The sequence below is a fragment of the Esox lucius genome, chromosome 21, assembly GCF_011004845.1.
Source record: "Esox lucius isolate fEsoLuc1 chromosome 21, fEsoLuc1.pri, whole genome shotgun sequence".
Classification (NCBI taxonomy): Eukaryota; Metazoa; Chordata; class Actinopteri; order Esociformes; family Esocidae; genus Esox; species Esox lucius.
Genome location: NC_047589.1, coordinates 20,716,250 through 20,728,645, shown reverse-complemented (window position 1 = coordinate 20,728,645; position 12,396 = coordinate 20,716,250). Strand labels below are relative to the sequence as shown.

The window sequence follows — 12,396 nt, the reverse complement described above, 5'->3', positions numbered from 1 at the left end:
TATCTATTGGTTCACTGTAGTAGGGGACTGAATAAGTGTTGTTATTTCGAAATACTAACCAATGTACGAAAAATAACCCGCAATGAAAAAGGACATATTTTTAAATCCTGTGTTTTTGGAGCATAGGGCCAATACAAGAAAAATGGATCACTGCCCCAATACTTGGGGTCCAGAGGGACTGTATATTATTCCAGAATCAGTCCAAAATAGATGTAGCAAGTGCTGACTAGTAATGCAGTGTCGCTTACCACAATCCAGACATTGGGGGTTATAGTGTCGTGTTTTTAGCCTGGGCCGATGTGAACCAGCCGTGTCCTCCCTCGCTCCATTTTCCTCCTATTTATATTTCCTCCTATTTATAAACAACCCCTTTAAATTTAGCAGGATCAACCAGAGACTGGAGGCTAGCAATTGTGGCTCCAAATGTATTTTGAACAGACGCTTTTAGACTTTGTTACAAGGTCTATTTGAAAGTGCTCATGAGGGGATGTTGCACCGCACACAGATAGCACCGTTGATGTCATCAGTAGAGGTTGTGTCTGTGGGTATCTCTGCACCCAGTTGAAGTCCAGTTGTGTTTTAGTTTTTTGTTGTGGTTGTCATGTCTTCGCAGGAGGGAATTTCAAATATTTGTCGATGTTTGAGTGACCGCCCAGTATGTATGTTGTATTACTCTAACGTGTGTGCGTCCTTCATTCCCACCAGGCCGACTAAGAGCATCTGGCACGGCTCCACAATTCTTGGCAACAGGATGCTAAACAATTCCTGTGACATGTGGAGGGTAGAGGACCACTCTAGCGTGGGCCAGTCGTCCAGACTTCCCTATATTCTAGGACAGGAAACCCACAGCTGTAACACCCCGTTAATTGTCCTCTGCATCGAAACTGTAGAGCTGACTTAGTGGACCTTTGAACTTTGTCTGGACGTCCCCCTGGTTCCATCAGCTCTCATCTTGAACTTTGGAAAGTTGTAAATATATGTATTGCTTCATGAACACATCGTCACCCTCATTGTCATCAACATTTTCTCCACGTTTGCCATCCTCTCGCTTTTTGGTTGAAGGACTGCGATGGAGCCGAGATTCTCTCTATGGATATTTACCTAGTTAGGAGGTCACCTTTTGGCTTTTAATTACTGAATGTGTTAAGAGGTAGTCCCATAAGGTCATTCTTTAAGAGATGTTTACTCCTTCAGACAAGAATCAATATCACATTTTACATAACAGCCATATTTCATCAAGGGAACAACCAGTATTGCTACCAAAGATTTTTTTATGCACTGTATTCGATTATGTTTTTATACTTGTTACTTCACAACCATTAACATTGTTTTTCTATCTTTTTTTTATACATGCAGTGGTTTCTCATTTGAGCAATTTCCTTTTGTATTTAATTTAAATGCAATGTTTTATTTATACCGTGATCGCACATAATGTGGATAAATCAAATGATTAAGAATAAGTATGTAATTTATGGTTTGTTTATAAAAGTAAATTTTCTTTGCCTCTATTTGGAAATTGGTAATGTTTTGTACAGCATTCTTTTTTGCAGTGTAATTTTTATTTTTAATTTAACAGGTGCCTAGTTATTTGGAAAATATTGCAATGTTCACACAGGCAGCTCAACTGTGATATCGTTCAAAATAACAATTAGTGCTAAAAATATAAAATTGTGCTGCCTGTGTAAATGCGGCTGTTTTGACATACATAAATTCCACAAATCCTATAGAAATTCACCAGATAAATTGTACAACTCATGGAATTTTTTGACAACAGAAATATTACAGGTGAAAGTGTATAAAATCATTAGTGCTTATTGATTAAAGATGATTTCTTTGCCTCAATAATCTGAGTATAATGTGATTTTTTTGTAGTGCAGGTTGCCACCCATGTGTCGGTGTTAAAAGACAAGAAAGTGGTTGTACAACATGTAGAATCGACTATGTTCTGTGTTTAGAGGCCATAGAGGCCATACCACAGCTGCCTGGGTCACCAAATCAGTGATGGAAGTCAATATAATACTGATGGGACAATGAGGACACTCGATGTGGTCTTATTCCCTCTAACTCCAGCAGGGGCCTTTACTGAGACACAAGACCTATATGAATTATTACTTGAAATTACCAGAACACTGTATGGTGGAGTGTTCACCTATCAAACTTCTCATCTGTTGGTGTTTCTCAATTCAACACTACTCGCGTCCTCCCTCGTCTCCTTAAAGCCTGTTCGAGATCAAGATTTTGACTGTGTACACCTCTCACAAAACCCTGATAGGAATCAAAATGTGTAGATCATTATATTGGAGCAGAATGGCATTACTGTAAATCAGTATCTTTCCAGCATGTTTTCCTTGTGTTGGAGTCATGAAGGTCTCTCCACTGATCTCTGGCTGATCAGTGGAGCCATCAGTAATGGGACAGTCCAGTAACCACAGAAAGGGTTGCTTAAGGAGACTACTACTGCAATGCAAGATGGAGGGCTGGAATCTCCTGGAATCATGGTTCCTGAAACCCTGGAGTTCCATTCTGGACAATGGGTGGGACTTTTAGGAAATTAACTGTCAGCAGAAACTTGCCACATAATTACCTTTTAATGTATCTGACCTTTTCAGGTTTCAAATCTCCCTAAGCCAGCAGTTTGAGTGGTGGGAGAGGGGAAGGGATTGTAAAGGATTTGCCCACATTGAGACTTTTTGGTATTTAATTCATAGGATCACAAAAAATGTAATTCATCCTGGCTATGCCCTTAACACGTTAGCTAAATCTTTGTCTTTGAATGTCAGAATCTGAATGACGGAAAGAGTGACATGTCTCTTTAATTGTGAGCCAACTGCCTGAAAGCCAGTAGCTGATATGTCATTGACATTTTAATATAAGTAAGCGGTTTATTTTTATCACCATTGTAAGAGAGCATTGGCCAGCTATTTTACACCCTGTCAGCTGCATTCCTTTTTGTAATCAGTTTTATGTTCATATTTTTCTTAAGCTCTATATTGTGATAATTAGCGTAACTGTTACAGACAGAGCTTGACAAAAATGACGTTTATTTCAAACACCAGGGTGGTTTGACTATGGTAACGGGGTTGAATAGACAAACCGCTTCCATCAAAATGCAGTAAAAGTACTAAAAAAACAAAGCAAACTGTAATAACTTTAAAGGTCAACTTACTGAACAGGTCATTATATTATATATTGGATATTCTAACCTTAGTGACATGTATGTAGAATCCCACAATCACTGTTACTATAGCACTGACATAACATTCTCTACAGCCCTCAAACCAGGACCCCCAGGTCCAGTTCCACTTTGCTTTTTTTCATTGCAACCCTCTAATCAGGGACTGATTTAGACCTGGGAAACCACCTGGGTGCAATTAATGATGAGGTAGAATATAAAACCAGAAGGCTCCTGGCCTTATACGTAAGACCTCGTAGGCTTGTGTAGAATACAATTGTCAATCCAATCATGTGCTTACAAAACACATATGAAAAACAACCACTAATAAAAATCGTCCTTCATTAGAGTCAATCTATTTTGGGTTGCTGTCAGTATCATGAATGTATGCAGTTCCGTCAAGCATTAGCTTCATGGTGTATATGTAATGAGTCCACAGTTCACGGAGCCATTAGGGACTATAAAATATTTGTAAATGTATATACTGATACCATTATATCAGACATTGTTGCCATGTCAACATATAAAGTGACAAACTCCAATCTGTCACAGACAACCATGTTATGATCACAAGAGTGGGGGTTGAGTGCAACGTGGCTGAGAGTGACAGCTTAACATGGAAAACCACATGGGAAGGAAACATTGCAGGAAATTGCCTATGTTTGCAATACAAATGTACTTAAGATAAGTAATAGTAACATTTTATTATAAGAGTTCATTCATTTTAAACAAATTATTGGAAAAGAGTGCAAAATGTGTACATAAATGCTAAAACATATGGATATTTTGTAAATAATTTTGAGTCATATTCTCAGTAAACATTCATGATGAAATTATTGCCAGATCTTAGAATGACTGGATGGATATTTTATAGTTGTTCGCGATTGCTAACAAGCATTGGTCAATACTGAAACCACAATAACAAAACTCTTCACACAGTCTGCATTTCTAACATGCATCTTTGCCAAACAGTTAATCTCACCTCTAAAACTCACTAAAACCACCAAAACACTTCATACATGTCTCAAAATAAGCTTGTTCAACCATAACACTGGCAACAAATTCTCACTCAGAAACACACATTGTCACTCATAACACACTGACCTAAAAAACACTAACACCAGGGATCATTACATAAATGATGAACTTTTTTTTATTCTTTTAGTATTTGATTATAGAATAAGAAAAACACCTCACTTTATTGACTGTACTAATGTACACGGAACAAGAATGAATCAGAAATGCAGAAATGTGAAGCAATATCCTTAAATTCTTCTACGTTTTTGCATATAGTAAATTATACTTTTTAAAAACAAAAAACGAATTTACACAAATTCCAGGGCTGCAACAATAGCAAACAAACATCAACAAGTATAATATATTCACTAGCCTCTCTATATTGTAGGGGCCAATGAGTGGTTTGTGTAACAGCAAACCATCATTGGACAGTGCTGCACACATTGTGATGTTAGCTCCTCTCTGGCCTGGGACATCCATGGTGGCTCTCTAACCAATCAAATGTTTTCTCTTGCGCCATGTTTTTGCTAGGTTCAATCCAGCTTTATCCACAAAGATGAATTTATACGGAGTTTGATTGGCTTCCATCTCCATTACTCTCTAAATAAACAGAAAATCCATTGTTTTACAGTACTTTACATTATGCATAGATGTGTATATACTGTTACACATGCAGAACCCCTGTATGTGCGTTTGTGTTTTTCCCCTCCTGCCATTTCCCCAGGTGTCCTTTATGTTCCTGATTATGCTCATTGGTGTTTCCCACCTGGCAGTCCTGAGTGCATCACCTGACTGCTGTGGTGGACCAATCAGTGGACACCCATCCTAAGTGCACCACCAGTTTCTTTTTCCGTTACCCAATCACATCACACATCCCCTCGTTTAAAAACCCAGTCAGTTGGTTCTCCCAGAGAGACTCTTTTGCTTTACCCCACATGGACATAGGCACTCTTGAGATACATACCCTTTTGATAGACAGACACTTTGTTCATTCATCACTTAGTTTAGCACATACATCTCACTTTGTCCTGTTTCATGTATGTATTGTTGTAGTATTTGGTGTTGTCTAGTCAATTGTTTGCTGTGTGCTGTTTAGTCCTTGTTCAACCTGTATGTTTTGTTTGTCCCTGTGTCTTTGGGAAAAAAATTTTTTAGCTGTAAATCAGTATCTTTTTACAGCTAAAAGTCGCCTTTGGGCATACACAACCCATAGGAAAACTTTGTCTAAAAACACTAGTTAAAACTGAGCGGACCACCCACTGTATTTCTGTATTGGTTGGTAGTCAGCTAAGCCATTCTTGAGGCAGGCAAGTTCAGATTAGGGTGTTTGACCATATTATTTCATTTCTTGGGTCCAGCCCAGCCCGTTTTCAGCCCATCATTCCCTAACAGGGTTCCCTGTTAAAATGATGATTCTAAGATGGATTTGGGTCTTGGTCTTGGATGGGTCTAGGTGGGGCAGCAGCCGTTCTAGAACGTGCCCCAGCAGCTACCAGCGCATGTCAAATTAAATATGACTCATTGAGTTCTGGCTCATTTAATGGCAGTTCGTGCCCACAAAGTAGAAGGCCCTTTATTTTCTGTAGGCAGTTCCCTTCCTGGGTAGTAGGCAATAAGCGCTTCAGTGGTTCTGTACACATTTGTCATCCCTCTGGTTAACACATGTCTCTAGTCCAACACGACATAGGAAAAACCTGTAGTAATATGCTATTACGATAAAACCTGTATGCATGTGAAGGTCATTAAGTTGAGGTGCTATATATACACTAGTATGGGAGGTGATATGGTAACAATTTGGTCATAACAATAAATGGAATCGTTACTTTTTGAACCACAACACATATGAGTTGGTCCCTGGCTCACACAAGATCACACTGACTGCCCAATCCCAATTTCATTTAATTGGATCAGAATTGGCCTGTTTGTGTGCTTGCAGCCGGTGGGGAACATCTCTATACCAGCCGTATTCTGCACACAAAGCCCAACTCAAGTGGAACCCAGGTGGTCTATCATATTTCTCAATACAATATTCAATAGCATTTTCAATATGGGCCGCTCCTGTTGTTCTTCAAGAACCCCTCGAGGCTTCAGCTCATGTAATCATCTCATGCACTGAAAAGAAACAAACACTTGAATAACAAATAAACCAATTTAGTGCAAAACAATTGCTATGGCCTGCCTCAAATGACTGATCCACGTCCACTGTCAGCCAGGTCGAGACGGAGCCAAAACATCCGAGTCTCCAAGGACAGCGTCTGAATGTCTCTCGTCTGCACGTGACTGTGGCTGTGTATTCCCCAGGAAAGGGGAAACGCGGGAGATTGCATTCACACCCTTGTGGGAAGCCAGATATTCAGACGAGCAGGCCGTTTGCCAGGAATAATACAGTGATAGAACGCTGTGTACCAGTGCCTCGTCCTCACAGTGTCTGACAGGTGGTGAAAGTGTTTTGCCCGGGGGGGGAGCGGGGGTGGGTGGGTGGGGGGGGGGGGGGCAACGCGGACCACACTAGAGATGGCCATTAGGTGCAGAGGAAAAGGCAATTAATTATGCTTTAACGTTTCCATGTTAATCACACATGGACACGTGTTGGTAAAACCTTCATTAACACTTTCCAGAAGTCATTCAGAAATGACTATGGAGAATGTGCGTACCAATGGTTAAAGGCGTGTTTGTGAATGATTTCACGCGAACGTGAAGTGTGGGGCTTTTCCTGTTTCTCATCTGTCTCTACACATCCATCTCATCACGTTTCATGATGTGTTTTCTTTTTCATTGCCTCTCCAAAGCCGCTCGTCAACCCTGACACACACATCATTAATAACATTCCACCATGACAGCTTCAGTGAAGGAACGTGCGCCATCCAACAGGAACAGAGCTGTTTGAAGAGTGTGTTGGGCCTCTGTCTGTCAGGCTTTTGTCACATCTAATTCCCATGTCAAAGTGCAGCCCGGGCCCTTTTGTTCGGCGCGCCGTGCAAATCTGTCCACAGGGGGACGCCCCTTCTGACAAAGGTCAGGGGTCGGATTAATAAAAGGATCCGCCTGGATCGGGGTTGTCTGGGGACTGGACAACCCCTGGACATCCCTTAGACCTCCAACACTGTCTCGGACCCCCGGGGGGGGGATGTCATTTCACCCACGCTTTTGCTCAAATGACGAAAAGAAAAGTGTGAAAGTCAAGTTAGAAGATTCCAATGCCCATGATACAAAGCGACACAGCAGACCTGACACAGCCAAGAGACCCAAGCTGAGGCAGTCCCTTTCACTGGGTCAAATGTGCCCTTTGGCCAGGGAAGCAGACGACAACTCATCTCCTTAACATTAGCCCTATTGTGAGGGGCAGAGCGTCAAGGCGAATGCAGTTTTCAGTTTCAAGGTTTATCTGTCAAATGCACCGAACAACACAGTGTCGTCCTGCACAATTCAATTCTTGTGACATGGCACCCGACAATACAGCAAATTAGGTGTTGTTTATTTTTTTTAAGGGAACATCTTTTGGAAGAATGCTGTTCTGTCCTTCCAATAGTTTGCAGATCAGGGGTGTAGAAATGGGGGGGGGGGGGCGGTCATGACCCCCCCCAATATTACAGACAGGTCAAAGCGACCCCCTTGGAAAAGAGTGAAAATCCTGGGATCAATACAAACCTATGCCATTGTCCCCGATACTCGTAGAATCTATGACAATGCTCAGTGAAGCAGTTCTACAGCTCGTGGTGGCCCAACACCTTGCTGACACACTTTAAGTATTTTTTTTTTTCATTTAATATGTACTCGTCCACATCCAGCCAGCTCCATGACCCTGGTATCCCAACTGGCTGTCATCTCAGGATTTTAATTGAAATGCTTTAAGGAGATAACACCGCACCCATGCATTAATAACGGTGTTATTATACTGCTCTCATATGTCACCGCTAACCCAGCCCTTCTATGACCGGTAGGCTTATTCCCGTCTGCGCATGCTCACTAGGCATAGTGCGTGTGTGACCATGGAGCCAGTTCTCCAATCTCCATCTCTCCTCCTCGATTCGGCCTGTATATGAGCGGATCACGAGAGAGACACGGACGCTGATGTAGCCGGTACGGAGGGTCTCATGGAGCTTGTCAAAGCGGCAGTGTTTTATTTGACTTTTCGTTCACAATGCACTTTAGGATTTCAATAAGATGTATGTGTGTTTTGAGATAGTGACTTTTCTTCTCGCCTTCAACTTCTACGACTTGGTTCTTACTCAGGGTAAGTTTTCCGTTGGTTTTTCTCATGTCGCAAAACGTTACGTACAGTAATTCATTTGCCTCTCTGCGTCTGTGTATGTAATTCCATTGTTGTGCTCTTGGAATTGACTGAAAACATGCAAGGTATACAATATAAAAGTTCGCTCGAGTGAGAACAAACCATTGTAGGCGACTCAAGTTTTCAGTGAGCTGAGTTTTAACTTGTTGATTCACTTCTAGAGTCCACATCCTGCAGTATGAGCAGCCAGCAACTGAACAGACTATACTTTGTCTTCTAACGGTACTTTGAATTTGGAAGATTTAGGGGACATTTTCTTTTGTTTCGGAGGGAATTCACTTTCCATAGAGGGTTCCGTTGTGAACTTGATATGCCTTTTTTCCCCACATTGAATCCTTGTTTCTTCCTCTTATTTTTTATTTTTTTTACATTGTCACGCAAACGGGGAGGGTGTCTTTACCGGTGAAGCAACGGTAGGTAATTGGTTATCACATGTTTTAGTTATGACGTTAAATCATATAATAGCCTGCGTGTTATATTATTGCTCCTCGCTGACTTGGGACATCCATGATATGTAGGCAATTTATTTACAGCAGTGTCCTCCTCCAAGCGCATAGCTATTGTGATATTTGAAAATTGCTTAAAAATTGCTATACATGTCATATAATTTAAATGCATGCTAATGTGGAGCTGCTAATACTTCACACCATTTGGCAAATACAGAGGTGTTTACTTACACTTACTGATGCCCTTAATCACTTTGCTTTCTAATGCTAATGAATGCGTGGTAATAGTGACTATTTGTTGCCATTTGTCACACTTACAAATTGTTAACCAATTGGCATACGTGTTTCACCTAACAACAATTTTCCAGTGCAACGTTGTAGACGAAGGCTGCTGCTTTGAGTTGTTTACCGACGGTCGTTTGCCCGACAACGTTTAGCTTGTTGGAATTCCACAATCTTTACGGATGGGGGTTAGGGTGGCAGCGGCAACTATAATTTCGCATCTGGCCATGTGAGGACTTTGATGTAGCAAAAAGTGCTGTTTGTCCACATGCGCTCAGGATGTGGATTACTCGGGTTAAAATCGTTCTAAAGTTACTGACACAAGACATCTGTCACAGTGTGCACTGAACATGAAAGAAATCGCGTAGGACTTCAGTTCGGTCCCACATTTGTCGGCCCGGATGATATTAACGGAAGAGGATAAATTACACACATGGACTATGTAAAAAGTCCTAAAATTGGAGTACTCGCTGATAGTGCCACTCTTGCCTTAGGAACATCTGGAAAACATATTTGGCCCATATCCATTCTTATTTCTGCGGTTAGATAACGGTTTTCTCGTTGTCCCACACTCTCTGTTTCTTAGTATTTCTTCGTGTAAACATTCCATGATTTTCTTAGCTTTAACTGCCTCTGCTTTTCCATTTCAGTTCCTTTTCATTTATCCACTATTGTGACTAGTCGTCCATGTTTTCAGGCAATGCATCTGCAATCAATTTAACCCCTGCTCCGAAGTTTATGAACATGAGAAGCGGGATAGAATGGATGGCATTATTTGCATTAGCTGAAATTTGTCATATCAAGCATGCATTATATTTTGCCATGCTTTTATAAGGCCCACACATTAACCTATTGTGCTAACATAATTATGGTTACCTGAAATAACGATGATATTATAAATACACACTTATACATTAAATCTCCAATAAAAGATAATTCGGAAGACTAAGAAGCAAGTGTGCAAGAAAATTACATTAACGTGTTTCTTGTTCTACATCCAAATTTTTTTCAGATTATTAGATCAGGAGTAACCGGGCTTGATGCCTCCTGCTCTGCACAGTATGTTGACACAACGTTCAAGTGTTACAGTAAGGCCTAGAAAAATGTCTCGATAGACAAATTAAACATGACTGTAACTGGGGAATAGTACCCAGCCATGGCTTGGTTTTGGGGCTGACTTCAAAGAGCACTAATCTGTTGTAGGATCAGTACATGTGATTGCTTTACACTGTTGAAATACATACCCGTTTGTACAGCAATACGGCTTGTTTTTAGTGCACAGCATCTGTTATTAACCTCATCTAATCAACAAAGGCCTACTCATTTTGTAGATTGGATCCTCAGGGCCCTCTCACTATTTACCCTGAAAGTGTAGCTTTTCTTCCAAGGGAGGTGCGACCTTGGTTTATTTGGTTCTGTAATCGGGTAAGATATGCTCTTTGTTTGATCACTCAATACAAAAAAGTCTCAAGCTGATTTCATGCCCTCTACCTCTCCTCCCCCACAACACAAACACACACACACACACACACCACTTTCCCCATCTACTCTCTCTGTTTACCTGGACATATGCAGTTCATTAACTTACTCCATTTTCTCTCTCCATCTGCCCCCCTCCCCTTGTCTGAATGTGACCCAGTGTGTGTGGAGTCAGTGTTGGGATTGGGCCGGCTCGGTGTCCCGTTTGATTTTCCTAATTGAATATGAAATAGAAGGGCGTTCCAACTCTTTCCATCTGGAGGCCGCAGTTCTGTCAGGGTCTCAACATCTGTTTTCACACAAACCCATGGTTTTCAGGTGCTCTGGACCTGGACATGGACCTGCTGGTCGCACTGAGCGTGCCACAACCACAGGAAAAAAATATCCTCCTAACTTACTATGATGACGCAATGGTCCAGAATGGACGCGTGTGTTGGTATTGTGAAGTCAGGCATGCGCAAGTGTTTCACATGACCGTCGTGCCCTAGGGATTGGTCCTGAGGTATCGCTGTTGGCTCCTGGCTGGTGGCGGGTGTCCTCTGAGTCTTGGGTTGTTGGGACTCAATGCATTTATTGTGTTTGTTGAATTCCAGAACCTTGGGTGGATGACCCAAAAAGTGGATCATCAATCATGGCTGGCCATTAAGGAACCACAATGCATGCTCTTGCCATGTTTGGAGATCAGTAATGAAAAGGCCTATTGTTTCATTTTTAAAGATTGTGTTGTGCCAGAAGTAGTGTAATTGGTAATTGCGTTATTTCTTATTTGTTTCTCCGAGGCTCCTAAATAGGGGTGTGTTGGGGTGCATGGGTTCTGCCCTAACCCTGGTGTGGTTCAATCATCCATCCAATTTTTGCTTGGAGACATCCCACCACTATCTCTCCCTCCCCTCTGTTTTTTTTTACGAGGCCTTCAACCCTTACAGATGTCTTGTAAAACAGCTGGAGGTTGATAGAAGCGACGGCCAAGACATTGTTTTTAGATATCTAGCCTTATATCCATTTATCTCCTTAGAACATTGTATAAAGATACCTTTTTCGAAGTGTCTTCACTGGGGTAGACTTACTCCAGTGGAAGAAATAGTTTATGGTCTTTGGTGTTTTCCCACTCCAAGAACATTCTCTTCTTCAGACTAGTTTCTTATTGATCCTGCATGCAAGAGAGACACAGATATTTTTTCAAACAATTACCAGGCACAGCATGCATTACACACGCTCATGTTTTCTTAGCTAGTCCTTGGTCCATTTTTACCTTACGTTACAAATACTCTTTAGGTTTCACGTAGTTCTCTGAAGAGCATTTGAGTGTTTTTCTGTGAAATAAATGCAAATAATTTATCTGTTAACCACTGATGTGAGAAATGTGGAATTCCAAGGAGGGGTTTCCAAGGAAAGTATTATTATTGGTACAATGAATAATTGTTTCTGCTTTTGGCGGTATACACCAATGACAACACTTTTTATACCAAGTCCCTGTTTCAGGTCACCTAAAATATTGGGACATATTAATATAATGTCCAAATGCAAAACTTATAATAAACCAATTATTGTCTACTACTACAAATGAGAAAACGCTAATTTATAGGTAACAAAACCAAGAACTACAAATACATCTCTTACTTGAGCATTCACATGCAACCATCCTATGATCAGTTGATCAGTCTTAATTGTCTTCCCATAACCATGTCGTTGTATTTAATAATCACTTC

General features: G+C 41.1%; 2 protein-coding genes across 2 annotated transcripts in view; both read left to right on the top strand.

Annotated features, from left to right (window-relative positions):
- col15a1a (collagen, type XV, alpha 1a) overlaps positions 1–1,839 on the top strand; it is a 72,040-nt gene extending 70,201 nt beyond the window's left edge. Inside the window, exon 42 of the mRNA XM_010885705.3 lies at positions 706–1,839. Within this exon, the coding sequence (XP_010884007.2) occupies positions 706–901 (196 nt within the window). The 3' untranslated portion in view covers positions 902–1,839. The remainder of the gene's footprint in view (positions 1–705) is intronic.
- A 6,357-nt stretch (positions 1,840–8,196) lies between these two features.
- reck (reversion-inducing-cysteine-rich protein with kazal motifs) overlaps positions 8,197–12,396 on the top strand; it is a 48,718-nt gene continuing 44,518 nt past the window's right edge. The window contains exon 1 of the mRNA XM_010885703.4: positions 8,197–8,423. Coding sequence (XP_010884005.2) covers positions 8,354–8,423 — 70 coding nt within the window. The 5' untranslated portion in view covers positions 8,197–8,353. The remainder of the gene's footprint in view (positions 8,424–12,396) is intronic.